This window comes from Drosophila ananassae, chromosome 2L, assembly GCF_017639315.1.
Source record: "Drosophila ananassae strain 14024-0371.13 chromosome 2L, ASM1763931v2, whole genome shotgun sequence".
In the NCBI taxonomy this organism is placed as follows: Eukaryota; Metazoa; Arthropoda; class Insecta; order Diptera; family Drosophilidae; genus Drosophila; species Drosophila ananassae.
This window is the reverse complement of record NC_057927.1, coordinates 13737610-13756175: the sequence shown is the minus strand read 5'-3', so window position 1 is coordinate 13756175 and position 18566 is coordinate 13737610. Positions and strand designations below refer to the sequence as shown.

Below are 18566 nucleotides of genomic sequence, written 5' to 3'. Positions count from 1 at the left end.
CTTGTTTAGCTGTTCTCGGCTTCCGCTTTTGTTTCCCCATTCCCTCCAGGGAGAACCTTTTTCCCGATGCGCTTTTCCAGCCAAAAAAGGGGCAGGATGAGAAGAAAGAGGGCGTGTGGCAGCAAAGACAGTGGCAATAGCAGTGGCGACAATCTCAAATGGGAATTAGCGCGGTCTGTAATAAGGATCGGCGACGCAATCGCCAGGCGCACAATCATTGGCCTGTGTAAACCTGCACTTAGCGTGGTCATCGGTCCGCCTGCACAGCAAGGTCCTTCGTGCATTCTCGCATCCAGCATCCAGAGTCCTGTTGACTCTCCAGTGGGCAGCCCAGCTGGGCGCAAATGGTGGCACGCTTTGTGCGGCTTCCGGCTCGTCGGCTAATACCCAAATGGATGTTTAGTGTAAGTCGTACTAGCCCGCCCGCTTCTTTATATCCGGCATTGGGGAATTCGATTGGGGTGTACTGGGATCTTGGACAAGGACATTTGATGTTCAGGATCGTAAAAGAGGCCCACAGTACAGCTCTAATGCATTTTGTCTCCTAAATGCATAGTTCTTCTTGTTGTCCTTGACAGAAGTGAGTAGCTACCAGGTATCGCCAAGTCGTGGCACTTGCCCTGCGGCTTCTAGCTCGTCCTTTTCGCGCATCCCTGTCACCCAGCCCCATTGTTCGAGGCTTTGGCCGCATCCTCTTTACGGTTTGCTTAATTTCTCTTTCGTCCTGTGTGTCCAAGTGTTGTGCTTGTTTTTGTTTTTGCACCAGCTTTGGGTTCAGACTCGGGTCCAGTCCAGCGTAATTACGTTCCTTGTTATTGTTGACAAAGTCGGCATTGCCGTCGCCATCGCCATCGCCACAAGCCACCGACTTGGAGTCCTTCCTTCACTGAACTCCCAGTTCCGCGCATTGTTGCTTATTTCTGCTTAAAACTTAATGACACTTTTAGTTAATTATCGCGGTGGATTTGCAAAATTAAGCGATTTGGGCATAATTACAAGGGATTATGTGGCCGGCTATTTTTTCCTCCTCTTTTCCTCTCTTTTATGGCCTTAACCGCACTGGGACCGGCCAAGGGATCCTGGACGGAAAATTCCCTTTTTGATGGCGCATAAATTAATTCAACGTTTCCCGTTCAACACAATGCCCAATTCATTTGAGAGCTGGCCGTTTTTTAAGGGTGCACCGAGCTCTAAATATTTAAGCACACCTTGGGCCTTTAACCTTTTCTTTTCTGTGAGGTTTTTTCTGTTAGCCAAAAGTGCAGCAGGGGCAACTTGGGCAAATAATTTGTGCGTTAAGCTTAACGCAAGTCCCAACAAAAACACAAAACCGCAGGAGAAACTTTTTAGACAACAATTTCGCAAACTTTTCACAAGTGCTGCAAGTTGTAGCAAAAGGCAAAGGAGCAGCACGAGACCGAGGAACAGAACCTGGAGATGGGGCAGAAATGCCAAATGTCGATGTGGATGTGAATGTGGCTGCAGATGCGGATGCGAATGCGAATGCGAATGCCAAGCTGCAGTAACTTGTATTTGCCCACTTAGACAACGAACGAGTTAAAATTTATAGGTATTTCGGCTAAAATCTCGCCGAGTATAAACCACTTAGGCTGCGACCGCAAAAAAAGGAGGCGTGGCCAGCCACTTTAGAGAGCTACCTTGAAGGCAGAGCACTTTTGCCACACGCTGCACTCGCAGCGCATAAATCAGCCATGAAGAGCAGCCAAGTGCCAGGACCTCCCGTTCTTATGAGTGTCTATGTGTGTGCGAGTGTGCTTGTTAGAGTCCAAGTCCTAGCTAGTAGCTACCGGGGACATGTGGAAAGAAGGCTCCTTAAAAAGGCAGGTATCTTTAAATCCATTCAGCTCAAAGTTAAAACATTTTTGTACCCTAAGCTCGAATTATATGAATGAAAATAATTCAATTACTTTAGTAAAAAAATGGTTACTAGAAATAACATAATATTAATTACTTTTTGAAGCTGAAATTTGCTTTAGTTTTTAGTAAATTTTTTAAGAAATCGATGCTGAATCAATGCTGATGCTGAATGAAAGGTTGTTTAGAATGGAAACACATACGCATGTAGTTGTTTTGTTGACTTTTAAAATAAACTCAATGAAATCTCTTAAATAAAAATATGTTTTTATGAAAATAGTATTAATGGTAAATAAATATTAAGTGTTTATTTTGCAAACTGTTCGAAAAACCACACTCCATTCCATTGAAATAAATCCCATTAAAAGGAGTTACCCCTCCATTGGCATCGAAAACTTTTTGTTTTGAGCCGAACTTTCCTTATATTTCATTGTATTTTTCGCACCACATTGGCTTTTAAGCGGGAATATTGAAGGAAAACTATAAATAAAGCAAATAACAATAAATTCAAAAATCCACAAATAAACAACAGCAACATACAAAGTACCGGGCCAGAAGAGCACTTATTTGTAGGCTGGCCAGCAGCGAGAACAAAAAAGGAAGATTCCATTTAATTTCTGTGGTCATCCACCTGGAGTGGTCTGGCTCGCCTTTTCGAGCAGACGAGTGGCGGGAAAAAATCAGCATAGAACTGCATCGAAGAGAGGTGGCGCTGGGGAACGAATGTGGTAGGTAGTGGGTAGGGGCTGAAGCGACCGGAGGGTGTAGGGGCATTTTTAAGTGGATTCAGATCCAACAAGAGTTGCATTTGCATACAAAGAGCTTTTACTGTTCTTCTGCTGTTGTCATTTCTTTATTGCAGCTTTGGCCCAATGAAAGGATGCCACATATCCATGCACCCACATATCCACACACGCATTCACCCACCAATACACATCCACACACACTCTCAGCCACTTATGCATACAGCTATGTCACGTGTAGGTGAGTGTGTGTGAGATGACAGGCTATTTAATAGTTACCTGTTCCATTGGCCAGAATCCTTGCTGGCCCTTGTGTTTCGCCATAAAGTTTACATAACTTCTAAAGAATGGCTTCGAAATATGCTTGGGAAGATTTTCAGTTTGAGTGTTCTGCAAGTTTGCCTTCGTTACACAAGCGAAACATAAACTACCTACCCGGTACTGCACTATCGATGAATTCACCCATTTTTATAGCATACATTTTTGGGCAACTTAATATAAACAACGAATAAATTTCACAATATATTAGAGAGAGTTTTGAAGCTTCAAATAATTGAAAGGGCAAAAGGAATTTAAGATACACTTTAGATTTCCCTATTTATTATTTGAACAATTTATATTTAGCATCAATTAACCTTTTTCTTAAACTTGTGTACAAAAGGATAACCTGACAGTTGGCATATATGCTCAAGGTGCCGCAGAAATATAATCCCGTAACCAGTAATGGTGCCACACCGTACAGGTGCCATCTGTGAGCACCATAATCCGACGGAAACGGTTGTCGGTCTGAGGATTTCGCATCTGTGTTTTCTCAGCGACCTCCTCGATGAAGGATACGGAATAAATGCATATATCTGTTGGTTTTAGTACTTGGCTTAACGTGAAAGCCTCAGAGGCCTACAAGTTAAGGCGAACTTTTTTACTTTATCATATCTTTTTTTGTTTATATGAGAAATATGCCATAATTTTTTTAAACTATTTTTTAATACCTTTTTAAGGATATGCTTACTTTGATGATATGACCTTATTTTCTTCTTATTATTTAACAGTGTTAAATATGTGTAGCACCAAATTCCGCACCGGATATCTAGATTATTGTTCGATCCTTATCTTTGAACCGGAAATTATGCTTGGTTTGCAATTTTTCAGCTTCTACGGATTTTCCAGCGCTTATGCTGACGAGTTGGCCACTTGAGAGGGCCAACTCTCCGGTGCTATTCTGCTGGACAACTTTGTTAGCATCTGCGACAGATTCCTTTGAGATTTCTGCTTCTATACTCAATGGACATCCGGTGATGTTTTAATAATTTAATTTTTTCCACACTGTTTTTCTTTTTTTCGTTGCACGCAACTGGGAAGACTTCATCGGCATCCCAATGGGAACAGCTGAAGAGGCAGCACTTGAAGAAAAATCCCGTGTATTGTCTAATTTACAAAAATGTGCTCTATTAAATAAAAACTGTTTAAAATCTTTAAATTACAAAACCCTAGAGTGAATCTTTTATGTTTAAGTTTTCTGAAAATTTAAAAGGATATGGATACTTAATCTTAAATTGCATGATTTTGAGCCCCTTTTCCCAGTACATAGGCTTGGCCAGCTTCTACCATTGCTGCAGCCTCTGTTTCGGACTCTGACCAAAAGCATTGAAACTCAACGAAGCAGAAACTTGGCAAACAAAACCGGATGCGCGGGTGGAGGATCTGGGAGACGTCTTCAAGTTTAAGTTGCCCGGAAATTGTCTGTTGTAGCGATATCCTGCAGCGTTTTTATATTCGCGTTATGAACTTCTGTCTTTCTTTCTTGGTGTATGTATGGGTGTGTGTGTGTGCAGATGGATTAATGGCAGGAACGTCTGCCGCACGCGCTGACCCCAATGCCAAAGTCCCGAGTCCGGAACCCCGAGCTCCGTCTCCTCCTTATTTCCTCACCTTTAGCTTCATCATGGTCATCATAATTTTCTTCACTTTTTTCCCGTCTCTGCTCTTTTGGCTTTGTCTGTCTGTTTGTTTGTTTGTTTTGTGTTTTTCTCTTTTTCTACCGTGTGCGTGTCTTGCCAAAGTTTTAATTAATTTTCATATTTTGTGCAAGGGAAATGTCTGAGTGGGAAAGAATCGCTGTGGGGCGTTCTCCGAAAGGGAAATTTCCCTTTTGGCCAAAGTAAAAGACGGAAAAGCAGGTTCATCTGAGCCAGCGCCCTGTTAGTTTGGTTACAAATTCCAGAAGGAACTGAAATGAAAACCAATGCCACTTCTTCTACGGACTATCCGAAAATTCAACACATTTTCAGCAAGAGCCATTCCAGAGCTATATTTGGTTAGCCATTTTTCTGCAACTATGTTCCCATTCAGAATTTGGTTAGCTGCTTCAAAAGCACGTGCTCGCCCCCAAAAAGCTGCTGAAATTGCTGCCAACAATGGCAAAAATCTAGCAGAGCAGAACGGATGTTCATTTGGCATTTGGCACTTGTACACACATTCGCAGGATACCACGGGCCAAGGAGCCAAGTGTGCCCCAAATGTATTTATCGGAGCGTATGCAGCTGAGGTACACATTAAATGACAAAATTTACCAAGGAATTCCTGTCGAGGTGCTGTTGTCGAGGTGTATTTTATGACGTCTAACTCACCGCATTTTGTGAAATTCGCAGGATTTTGAGGAGAAGGAGATGGTTTAATCCGTTGAACGATTTGTTTATTAGTCCGAAAGTAATAATTAAATATTAATCCTTAGAGCTACAGACTTATTAGATAGAGTAAACAAGTATTTTGTAAGATTAGCTTTCATTTTAAACTTCTTTTAGACCACTGTTTGAGCCCACGTTAATGCACGTTTTAGAATAAGTTGCAAGTTGTGTTTTTTGGGCTTTTCTGGCTGCGTTGATCGCAATGCTTTTGCCGTCATCAGAAGGCCACCATCGTCCTTATTGCCATCCTTGTACCCACAGCCATTGCTCCGGCCATTGTCATACGTCCTGCGTTCTTATCACTGAGACGCTCACAAGCCGCCGCTGACTCTAAATAATCCTTTCCAAGCGACACAAAAAATAAAGGAACACAGAGAGAAAAGTCGCAGCCACCGCCGATGAAACGAGTTGAGGGGTAAGAGCCGGGGGAGCCCGAGGAGTAAGCTGTAAAATCCAAGTTAGTGCGCATAAATCAAGCCTTTAAAACGTGCCTCGCAACCAAAATGTCCGCCAAGGATGCACACGACCCACTCCTCCCCCACACACTTGTCGCCCATTCACCACCCACACAGCCACCACCTCCCATTCCGCAGCTGCTCCACTCTTTCGCAGCCACAACGCCGTCGCAGCCATCGACGTTGGCCCAGAAGTTGCGGCGGTTCAGTTTTCCGTATGCAATTTTATGCAACTGTGGCACATCCGGCCCCGGACCATCCTTTCGCTCAAGCACATCCCCTGCAATTGGAGCCGAGAGAGAGATTGCCACCCGGCCTGTGGTCGCATGTCTGAAATTGTTTACAACTGCATAAAATTTATAATCTTGAGGAATTTATATATTTATTTATTCCATGCTCTTCATTACGGAGCAGCTGGGGAGAAGCCGCAAGGAAATCAGTGCAGAACTAGGCGTTGGTTATCCCAGATTAAAGATACCCTCGGGAGCCCTCCCTACCCCAGGAAATAGGATCTATCAACACTCTGTTGATTGAATTCATTATTTCAACAGAAAGCATAAATCAAATAAAGATTTTCTGTTTGATTCTTTGATGTGCTTGTAATTGTTAGTTAAGCGGTTGCCGTTTTCGGACAAAGGTCCGTGTCCTCTAAGGGCTTAAAATTTAATTGAATTTCAAAAGACATCTCCATTGAGAGCCTGGCAATAGCATTCTGCCGAAGCTCAAAAATAATTACAAATATTAATGTAAAATAAATAAAATATCTAATAACATAAAGAACTCAATCACATCTTAGGTGAAAATCCAATAATAATTGCATTGCTCGGAGGCCCCGAATGTCAATACATTTGTTAACTTCCACACGTACTTGAATGCCAATTTTGTCATTCCAATTAGCAAGAAACAGTATTCGATTTTTGCGTACCTCAATGCGATCAAATAGCAAATGGCAAATCACAAAAAATCAATAGAGACTCAAGGCCACTTCAATTTTCTAAACTAACAGACAAACAAAGGAGTCCCACTCGAAACACTATTTCAGCTGTGGAAGTGTATGGAAATTGGACTAAAGTCCGGGAAAAGAAGGCGCAAATCCCTTGAAGTCCTGACCCGGAGCTCCTTGGGCACTTCGGCCTGGATTTGAGTTGGGTGGCAGGGAATATTGTCCGCCTACTTGCAACGAAACGAGGCAAGGAAAGTGAAAACAAATGAAATTCGTGCGAGGGAATACATTAAAATGAGAGTTTCTTTGACCGGGTCTGAAGTAAAAGCTGGCTCACTGCTCACTGTTTTATAAATATTCATGTTGCTTTCCCAGTGCAGAAATATGCTTCCCTGTTAGTGATTACTGAATGTAGGTAAGGATATGGAAGATGTTTGATATCTTCAGGGTGCATTTGTGATGGAATATTGCGCTAGTTCACTGGGTTACTTTAATTTAAAACGCAAAGTATTCCCTTTTAAATCGAAAAGCATTTCGCATCAAATATAAATTACAGAAATCGAATATAGCATTGGTTTTCTTTGCGTCCTTTGCCAGAACTTTCACCTGGCTGACTTTTAACTTTTCCGGATTTATCGAGCCACAATCCGGAGCACGGATCGGCCAAATATTTGCATCTGTCATTACGCCGGCTGGGACCGAGTTTGGGTGCTCAGGCCGACTCCAGCTCCGACTCCGACTGGGTTTTATGGAATCATAAAAGTAATTAAATGATATATGCGCGGCGGCGTAATTGCCCACCCCCCGGGAGGCTGGATAGCGCCGCGGTGGCAAGTGCGAGAGAGATACAAAGGGCGCTGAACAAATATGCAATGGGATGCGTAATGAGAGCCATGCAATTTTTCAGCTTTTTTCCGCCATTTCGCTCCATAATCCGGCAAAGAGGCCAAGGCTACTGTCCGGGACACGGTCCCGGCTGAATGCTTCTGCCGATCCGGGGCCCGTTACGGATATTACGTAATGAAAGTTAACAATTACGCCCCCGTGCGTGGGCTTCAATAAAATTTTGAGTTGTGGCCATTTTTATTGTAACTGATAATTGCATTGTAATGACACTGGACACCACGGCCGCTCCTCAGCCAGCAGGTCTGCAGGTCGTCATACGGGGTTAAGCACACATACCATGTCCCCAGTTGTGCCCGTTTTTCCTCTTCACTCACTTTTCCTCCCTTTCAATACCACAGGCCAGCATTTTAATTATCCCATTGTGTGGCACGTGAATGTCGATTATGGGAGGCTTCTGGCCAGGCCATATTGAATCGTATGTGGCGTGAAATTGCCGAGAAATTGTGCAAACAGAAATCTCAGGATGTTTCGACGCCAGCGGTAATGGGCAAAGGATCGCATTTTCAAAAAACATTCCATCCAACAATATGAGAGCTCCCTTAAAATTAGCAAAGAGATGGAAGGCTCCTCAGCCACCAGATGAGGCCCAAGGGTGGAGGACCTGCTCCTGGGCCCAAGCCTTTATCAACAATTAATTAAATAAAAGCCCGATCATTAGGCCACGATTTGTGGGGCATATCCGCTTCCGCCTCAGGCCGCAACCAACACACTGGCACATTAGGCGTTACGTTCCATGGAACAGGACAACAACAAGTGACAGGATTCCGCCAGACCCCGGGTCAGATAGCTTCCATAGCCCATACGCATTACACTTGAAAAATAACATTCAGGTACTTGTTATATAATATTATTAAAATTTTGGGCCTTTAGATTTTATTTCTGTGTTTTGGAGTGAAAATATCCTGTAAGCATGTAAACATGTCGTGGATGCAAATGTAAATATTTTCTTGGGGTGTACGAGTTGGGTGGCAATCAGTACCAGCCACACATGCATGGGGCTTCCAGTCTGCCATTGTTGCCGCTTGATGGCTGCCGGACATTCGACTGTTGTTGGTGTTGTCCTTTCTGCTGCCGCAGCTCCTCCGGGTGCAGCGCTACTTGGTGGTCCAGCCATATCATCGTTATTGTTGGTGCCGCCGACTGTGATTTGTTGGCATCGTTACTGTTGTCGCTCTCAGCAAACTGTGCATAAATCGTGCACACCTACATTATGTTGCGATAAATCTGTAATGACCAGAACAGGCCAACCAGGCCAACCCGACCAACAAACCAGCCATCCAGCCAACCAGCCAACCGACAACAACTGAACACGCACACAGTTAGTCATACAAGTATGCGACCAAGTTAATTTGCGTGTGTTTAAATGTGCGTAATTATTGTTTATCTACCATGCTTTACAATTTAACCGCACTCGAGCTTTTATATCAATTGCAATCTATTTAAATATATTTCAAATGAGCGCAAGTACGGGTAAATTAAGGATATACAGACAATAAAATCGCAGGATAATCACAGATGATGGTGGTGGCTATGACTTGACTTTTCGTTTTAATTTCATTCAGTAAATAAAAAACAATCCAATCCCATTAGTTATGATGCCACAGAGAGCTTCTTGCGCTTTAATCTCTGCACTTTCGAAACTTTAACTTTGCATCCAAAGCTTCAGAATTTGTATGCAATAAAACTTGGCAATTTTCTAGAAATATTCTGCTCAAATCATTTGTATAATTTCATTCCATTTTCCCGGTGGCAAGTGCCATATGAAACTTTTACCTTCGGTTGGCTCCTTTGTGGTGACGGGGTGTCTGGCTGGGACTGGTGCTGGGGCGGAAGGCCGTGGGAAAGGACATATTTGCCAGCCTCTCACAGTCAGTTTGGAGTAATTAAGTTAATTTGTCTTGACTGCCGGGCCAGAGATTTCAACTTTTGCCTCGTGTTCTCGTTAGCAGGCGAGCATTGAAGGCGCGGCGCAATAATTTAACCATTTCAGTTTGTCATTTTAGTGAGGGGGACACATCTCCCTATCAATTGCTACTTTAATCAACTCTCTTCCTCAAATTTTATTTACGAGGGGTCACAAAAAATGGCACAGAGTGCGGAAAAATCGCCGGCAAGTCTCGCGGGCCGGGGTAGGCACCATATTTCGCGAATGTGCAAAGCAGATACCCGACCGAGTCTGTCATTGCGAGTGCGAGTGTCAGCCTGGTGGGGGCATCATTAAGCGCTTCATTTTGATACTTAAAACTTTGCGGGGCTGCAGCTTGTGGCAGCAACAGCACTGGCAGCGGCAGTGGCAGCAGCAACTTCAACTCGCGCCCAACGAAAGGCGACGTAATTTTTAATAGTTTCGCAATTAAATCGTAAAATTTAACAACTTTGCGCACTTCTTAACGAAATTGCGCAGCCAACGAACGAAACTGACACTGATGCATTTCCGGTTAGCCAGCAGGGCCTTCCGGCCTGGATGGGCTGCAGAGGGGAGGAAGTTGGGCTGCTGCCCCGACAGGCGAAGTGGCAAGCTGCACTGCGCTTAATGAGAAAATTTCACCCGAATAACTTTTTCCCCCAAGCCTCCCATTTTCGTCCTGTTTTGCGCTGATGCGTTGTTTGCCGGTTTGTTGGTGGTGTTGCTGATTCCGATGCACAACTTTTAACTTTCTCTTTCATATCTTCATTTTTGGATTACTTTGCAACTTTACTTACATATTTTTAAGCAAGCATCACATTAATTATTGCCCTGGCACTTTCGAAAGGAAGTGCGTACGCGTTTCCCTCATGCTGGTTGCAAAGCAAATAAAGTTTCTGAAAAACAGTTTCCTTCTGGAACATAAGTTCCTTTCAAATTAATTCTCAAAAGTATTTGCCAAGGGAGCAATATAAAACGTATTTTTTGGTCTGAAAATTAATAATGATATGGTGCCGCCATACATATATGCTTTAAGTATCTTAAGTAACGCCATGAGCTCGTACTTGATGTATGAACCACATTGTGTAATCCCAATCATTCTCCCAACACGATTCTTATCCGAGCCAAGGAGAAGCTTCTTTTTCGTTTTTGCGGAAATAACCTTTTTGCCATTCATCACCCGGCAACTGAACCGAATTGGCAACTAATCTAATCTCGGCGAGGCTTCCACACGCGCCGGCATATAAATCCAGCAACCACAGACAGATTTCGCCACATTGCAGGCGGTGACCGGGCCGGCACCTCAAATTAAATTAAGCCATAATTTATTTCCCATGGAGACGGGCAGAGAGACAGCAGCCCACAGAAGCCCACAAAAGCTCAAAATTCAAATGCCCAACAAAAATATGGCACTAAGAGCTGCTGCTTCTGGTTTTGCTACTCCGTTTTCCTTTGCCTTGCTCCTTCGGCTCCTGCAGATCCTGCTGCATCGCTTCATACACGCATACACTTGGGCACAAACTGGGAGCCAGCTGAGAGGAGAATTTATTGGAATTCCATCAATGGCATGGCCCAGAGCTCTGGCGTTCCCGATTCCTAGTTCCCGTCCCACTGGCGTCCCACTGGCGTCCCACTGGCGTCCCACTGTGACCCGCACAAACTCCAAATGCAAGGTCCTAGTTAGGTCCTAGTGCTGTCAACTAGTTGTAAAAGCTAAAAAAAAGGCAATAAATGGTATTCTAAGAATTACTTAAAGACATATTTTTTATATTAGTTTCCTAGTAAGGTACGATCAAAAAAATTACCATCTGCATTAATTTGGTAATATCTATATGTAAACTGGTAAACATCTACCTGACAGCACTATCGAACATTAAAAGCCAGTTCCCATCAGGACGAGATGGAGGAGTCTCGGACACGACAGTGTGACCCGCAGGAGGCACGGGCTTGGCACAACGAGGACTTTGGCACGGATGGCTCATCATAAATACAAAGCAGGCCAGCGCTTTGTCAAGCAGCGTTCGACACTTTTATTGGCTCGCCCTGTCGCCCTGCCGTGTCGTTTTGGGTCGTACTCCTCTATTTTTGCCAAAGAAGAGGTGGCCGTCATCGATATGCCAGCAGCATCCTGCACTTGCCACAGCTCCTTGCCAGCCCGTCCGGCTGCTGTTCTTTCTGCCAGGCAAATGAAATTGAAAATTTTTATGATGCCAACACCAGGAGAGTCGGACAACCTGATGGGCCCATAGAATGCTGAAAATTTAAGCTTCTGTATAAAGTTGGTTAATCTGCCAGCTGATTAAGATGAGATTGAGAGGCAAGTCGTCTTAACCCACTGATAGACTCTTTAAAATTATTAACAATTCAAAAAATTTCTCAGTTTTTGGATTATCTAGAAATGTTACCAGAACTATTATTATTTAGGCCTTATTTAAAATACAGCAGTTAACCTTTCTGTTTATTCAAGAGGCCAAAATGGGTTAAGACCAATGTTGGCCACTTCAAAACATTAATGGCCAGAGCCAGAGCCAAAGCCAAAGCCAACGTCTGTATAATTTTTATGAGCGCCGATGGGCTACACGTGCTCTCCGAAAATGTTTATGACTCGCCTTAAATATTTTGTAGACCAGAACCCTTGAACTAAACGAGTTAGTTCGGAGTTGGGTTGTGGGCCAAAGTAGCTGGCAAGTAACAAGCTTAACCGCAAAAGTTTTAAATAAACTTTTGTTGCTGTTGTTCCTGTGTTGCTCGGAAAAATATATTTTCAGAATGCGTCCGCGCGAGCGGCATAACTATAACTTCCGATTCCGTTGGTTGGCTGACTGGATGGCTCTAAGTCCAGGAATGGGGTGTGGATGGGTAGGGCTGTGGGAGCTGTTGCCTTGTAATGCTGTTAAATATAAATTCAAAATATATACGAGTGTGCGGGGGAGTTGGGCGATAGCAACTTTGTTTGCCACTATTTTCCTTGTTGGTTTTTACTTTCTGGGTTTTTAGCCTTTTTCTTTCTTTCATCTCTTTTTGCCAGGCTTTTTCTTTCGCTTTTGTTACTTATGCAATTTGCATGAGCGCCAAACACCCACGAACAACTAACAAGTCTGCACCAGCCACAGCAACAATGCGAGCAGCCAGCAAACTTCCGCCTGATGAATAAGTGTCTACTGCCGCCCACAACAGGGGGGGCGTGGGTGTGGTCATGTTGCCCTCCCCAGCCCGAGTCCCTCTGTTTAGTTGGCCTGACTGTACGCAGCCAGCAGTTATAATAAAAACAACTTCCTAATTGAGAAAATAAAAATCAACAGCAATGATAACTGCCCCAAGTGGCAACAATGGGTGCAGACTGTGAGCTGAAAGTAAGGAACTTGAAGAACATTCAATCTCTCAAAAAACTATCAAGTTGACAAAATAAAATATTCAATTTCATTATATTGAAAGCATTTTTGATTAATTGAGAAACAAAATAATTCCATTACTGAGAAACCAAGATTCCATATCCTTGACATTTTTCAAAAATTTTTCATGTATGAAAGGATTTTTAAATCGTATTATGTTGGAAATTCAATTTTTATACAACTTGGCAAGGCCACTTCATTGGCTTTGAGGCTCTTTTAAAAGTTAAATTGAGCTTTGCGACTTAAACGTGACTTTGGAGAGCGAAAGTTGAACTGGACCTCGACTGAGTGTCCTCCGAGCTCATCTTCGTCTCCTTCATGCGGCTCATTTAACCCATTGTACCGTTCCCTGCCAAGGAATCGCAAGTGCAGCTGCGAAACTGCAGTCTGGCATAAATTTAACGCAACACAAGTCGGACTTCCGGTCGGAGCGACCGCCATGTTGTTATGCATGCAGCCTGGAAACCAGCAGCCTGCATCCTGCGCCTGTGTGTGTTGGTGGGTAAAAATTCAACTTAACCGAAAGAATGGAAGAAGAGTTGTCCAGACAAACCAGCATCCAGCAAACCAGCAGCCAACGAGCAAGAGCCTGGCCCAAATGAAGTTATGCCAATGCTGATAGGCAAACAATATCGCGGCAAGGCTTTAACAATTGCAGAGAAAACAATATTAAGGTTTTTTTTAAATAATAACTGTATAGAATCATAAAGTATTTATGGCTTTAAATTTTTTATCAGGAATAAAAAAAAATTTTAAAAACAAAGTCTCAAATTTATAAATATTTTTTTTAAATGTAACAGCATTTGAACAAACGGCGACTCATATTAATTTTTGCTATCTGTGTGACGCGTTACATGCGTTCTGTTGTATGCGCAGCTCTGGCAATAAATTTGATTTGTTTAGCAATTTGTTGCATATCGCATTGCGCATACGCCCCGTACATTCATCTCGTCTCAGTGCAGTCACGTCGCCTCTCGTCCTTCGTCCCTTATCCTTTGCTCGACGCCTGCCGCTGTCGTCAACGATCTAGCCTGCAGTTGCTTTAACGATGAATAACGTGTTTCGGTTGCTTTTGTTTTTGCCGCTGGCTCTTCCATTTGTTTTTTGTTTTGTTAGTGGCTGGTGTTTTCATGTTTCAGCTACATGCAACATTTTATGCACTTCCATTGACAATAATTTATATTGAAATGTGTCACTGCAAATGCTGAAGTGGAGGGGCTCGAATGGCTTCTCCTGTCATCTCCGTGAGGGTGGAGCTGCATTAGTTTCTGGGTCTGGTTGGCGCATTTAATTTCTGGCTGCAGCCATTAGTCATTGCGTGAAGCAAATCAACTTTTAGTCTGCTCACAAACGGCAGCAGAGACCGTTTCATTTGATAGCCATATTATGCAATATGGAAGCTATAAAAAATGCTTCCCATTTACTGCTGGTGGATGTTTGTTATTTTTGTTAAAATTTCATGGAAACAAGCTAAAAGTAACCATGTAAGTTGATATAATCAAAGGTATCACACATTTTTCGGTATAGCTGTATAGCTGTTTATGTCTTTGAATTCAATTCATTGAATAGTTCACTCTTGGAAGCCCCAAGCTTGAAAATGTAGATTTACTTCATGGCAAGGGTAGTAACATTTTGTAGCATTCGCCATCAACCAGCTTCCACGAAATGAACCCTTTTTTAAGCATCTCCTTTTATGCAATCGATGGCAAGTCAGTGCCAGTGGTGTCCCCTTCGCATGCACTTTATAATTAATAACAATTTAGCATGTACTTAATTTTAATTATTACTCAATTAGGTCAGCGTCGTTATAATTTAAGCACCCGGCACTGTGCAGATAATTAAAAGCGCGAAAATTTAAACAATTTTCAGAGCAACGCAATGACGTCCTGCCAGCCAGCCATTCAGCCGTCCTGTCGCTCGTCTTGATTTCATCCTTTTGGTGAGTGAGCGTCTTCGCGTTGCCGTAATGTTTGTGGGCGAGGTCATTAGGGTCGGTTTGTGGGGAAATTTGATTTCACAACATTTTGTCAGTGAGCGAGTCAACCCAACTTTCCGAGTTTACGATGCACATAAATTTTATGACCAAGTTTCGGTTATAAATATTGTATAGTTGACGAACTTTACTTCCACAGCCTAATGAAGTGACGATGAAGAGGCGTGACCTCAAAATTTGCGCCGCGAAATTAAGTTATTATTGGATAGTAGCTTTTTCAAGAAAAATACTGAAATTTAAAGTCACAATATAAATAAAAGGTAAAATGGATTTTTTTAGTTTCGCTCAGCAAATGGCAAAGAAATGTCTAGGGAGTGGCATCCCTGGATACCATGATCTATAATTCCATTAATTTTTGTTGAAGATGGTCCAATTCAAGCCAGCCGGAGGCAATTTGAATGCCATTAGGTGAGCGCCCACGCACGGCCCAACCAGCCACAACACAAAAAACGAGCAACTCCATATCTGATTGAATAATAATGTGTGCTTAAGGATTTAATGTGCTCCCAGCTCCCAGTGTCTCGCTCCCTGACACTGGCTTCCACTGGGGAGCAGGCATGGGGCGGCGGACCCAAAAACCCAACACAAAATGTTAAATTACAATCCCATGAACGCGGTGGAATCACTGAATCTGAATCTGATGCTGGATCTACCCATCTGTACTGTTGACACCGGCATGGCCAATGGGGAATTTCCTTCCCCGATGCTGATTGCCAAAAAGAGATAAAGATAAAATAAATAGTGAAAGGAAAACGATTGTTTCCCGAAAGTCTGCCAGACACATATGGGCTTCTTTTCAACATACTATGTATGTATGTGTATTGGAAACAGGTCGGAAAAGCAAAAAAACTATCATACTCTATTATTAAAATTAAATACTTTAGCCTTTAAAATACTTTTTACCCTTAAATACTTTTAGACATTTCGTCGTTTTCTCATATAAATTAAAAATTAAAAAAATTATGTTTGTCTACAAGTAATTGTCAAAAAAAATACACGATCTATGAAGTATCCTTAGGCGTATCCTTCCTGCGTATCCGGGTCAGCTTAGCATAAAAAGGCATGTTCAATGGTAAAGGAGCAAGATTGTTATTTGCGCAATGACAAAATTGTGGAAATTAACAAACAGACAAATTCCTTTGTTTCTCATGGAGCGCCTGCAACAAAATTAATTTACAGCTAAAAACAAACAAAATGTCACAGCTAACCTTCTGAGTTTCCGAACGTTTTCGCGATACTTTCCTTCCTGATTTCCGGCCGGAACATATCTGGCAACTAAGTACGTTTTTCCTTCGCTATCATCGGCTTGGCCATATCCGAACATCTCTGATGACTTCCAAACCAGAGCAGTAAAGTGGCACGTATCTTCACTATATCCCGGCTGGTGAAAGTTGTAATATTCTATTTCATCATACCATTTCTTCACAGATTTTAAAGGGTTTCCAATAGTGACTTCTATGTTTTCCGTGTAATTTCCTTCATTTTGCGAATGTTCCAGAACCTGGCTTTTGGCCATAACCTGCTGTTGCGATTGGATCAATACTGTGCGTTTTAGTCTATAACTAACTCACGGCAGCATACGCCTGACAATCTTCGCAAAGGGATGATGACAACTGAAGATCTGGGACAGCATGCCGAGCTCTAAGCCGGTTGTGCAATATTAGACAGTCTTGCTCCACCGTGGACTTAACATCGACGATCGCCTACGATTAACGATACTAATTATTTAGTCATTTCTACAAAGGGGCATTTTGAAATGATTACCGGGTAAAGTAAAACTAACAAAACAAACAAGTTCATCATAAATGTTGATAAATAATTTACAATTTATGAAGACAGTCCGAAATATTTAAGCATTTTTTAAATCATCCCAAGCTCCAAAATCAATTGTCACTCAAAAATTTTGTATCTGGCACTCTTAGATTTAAACATATATTTGTTAAAGAAGTACAAATTTTTCCGAAATACATACATTTTCAGATAAAACAACACCCACTAAACACACATCGCCAAAATGTTTTTTTTGATCACTAATTTACGATTTCATAATCTTATTATTAGGGATTAGTATTACTATTTTCAAGGTGACAGATCCTCATGAAAAAAGCACTGGCGGGCGACGACCACACAGAAATTGTCCATCCGTTCGTCATTTTGAAGGGGATCCTCCCAAAAAAGTGACAAAAAATCTAAAAAATATTTTGTTTCCAGATTTTGATGCAGATTGGTGGGAAATCGATTCACAAATCGTTTAAGGTACCCCGCTTAATAATCGGCTGCTTTGTGGCAAAGATACAGCCTTCGATGGGCGTATGGGCTCCTCCAATGTATTTTCCTCATTTGGTAGGCAATCGTTTAGCAAAAATATATAAATAATTCTAGATTTCTAGATATTAATGCAAATTTAATTGCTGAAATTTTTATTATCAGATAAAAATTCTGTTTCATGATAATCCCGATCTCATTTCTTCGAGTGGTATTATTCGCAATCCAAACTATATTTTAAATAAAATTTAAATTCTGATGTTTTTGAGTAATTTTTGATCACACCTCGTAAAAGATGCCTTTAAACGAGTCATCAGGTTCAACTGAAATCTGGTGCTTATCGCTGGCAATTTGTGTCTAGTGTCGACAGCTGGTCGGAGCTTTAATGCTTTTGGCATTAGGAGGGAACTGGCTGACGTGTTTGGTTTTTGGAGGTGCCCATGTGCAATTATTTTGAGCGAGCAACCGCTACCAGGACAAAGGATAATGCGATGAGTTTGGATCGTCAGCGGCAGTGGGCTAACTCTATTACGGTCACGCCCCCAATCCACATGCCCTCCGAAAGATATGAAATTTTTCCTACTGTCGCTCCATGGAGCTGCGGCAATAAACGTTCAGTTTCGTAGTTGGCTTTGGCATGCATGTGTCCTGGTTGCGGGTCCTGTGACGAAAGATGAGCTCTGGCCGCAACCCATGTGGCTGATGCTTTGGGCCATCATTGTTGACAACAATATCAGTGTTTGTGACAACAGTCACAGCAACAAAAACAATAGTTCCACCAACAACCCAGAAGCAGCGACAACTGCAAGTTACTTTGTCCTCCGTTTGGCTTCGGTTTCGGGTTTTTGGCTGTAAAATGTCAATTTGGGACCGAGAAGATTTATTGTGTGCTGGTTTGGGGGGCGTTTGAGTTTAATAGGCACTCCTAAATATCTCATTTACCTCAAAAATATTTCTTCCATCAATTTCGACAGCATGGGGAGCAAAAACCCACTTTGCGATAGCAAAGCTTTAGGCTTTGGTTTAGATGTGAGTGCTATTTATTATTTTTAAAAAGGGGAATATTTAAAAAACTATTTGCTTGGTTTTGTGTTGGAGTAATAGATAGAAATTTCTGTCATTACCAAATGGAGTAAAATGGAAATGACACTTTTACTCAAAAAGTGGTTAACCGACATCAGAAAAGTCATACGCAATAAAGCTGAATATATTGTTGGCATATGAAAACCCCAATATGGCAACGGGAAAGATGGGATAACTTGCATAACAAATGCTATTTATCCTTCCGAGTTGCCTCGTGACAACAGCCCCAAGGTATCCTCGTTCGGACTAGCCCAATAACTCAATTGAGAAACCGATGGGACCCTGGCATAACTAAACTAATTTCTTTTAATTCAGACAGAG

At 42.2% G+C, this 18566-nt stretch overlaps 1 protein-coding gene across 3 annotated transcripts; it reads right to left on the bottom strand.

The window, feature by feature from the left end:
• Positions 1 to 15790: 15790 nt before the first annotated feature.
• On the bottom strand, positions 15791 to 16842 carry LOC26515457 (Golgi-associated plant pathogenesis-related protein 1). Of its 3 annotated transcripts, none has more exons than XM_032456410.2 (4): positions 16662 to 16842; positions 16469 to 16600; positions 16106 to 16398; positions 15791 to 16054 (listed from the first exon to the last, which is right to left on the bottom strand). In XM_032456410.2, the coding sequence occupies exons 1-4, from the start codon at positions 16698 to 16700 to the stop codon at positions 15964 to 15966; spliced, it is 555 nt and encodes a 184-aa protein (XP_032312301.1). In that variant the 5' UTR covers positions 16701 to 16842; the 3' UTR covers positions 15791 to 15963. The 3 variants fall into 3 exon arrangements, with proteins under 3 accessions (XP_032312301.1, XP_014767425.1, XP_014767426.1); XM_014911939.3 differs by having other exon boundaries at positions 16106 to 16419; positions 16662 to 16821; XM_014911940.3 differs by having other exon boundaries at positions 16106 to 16416; positions 16662 to 16820.
• Between the last annotated feature and the right edge of the window lie 1724 nt (positions 16843 to 18566).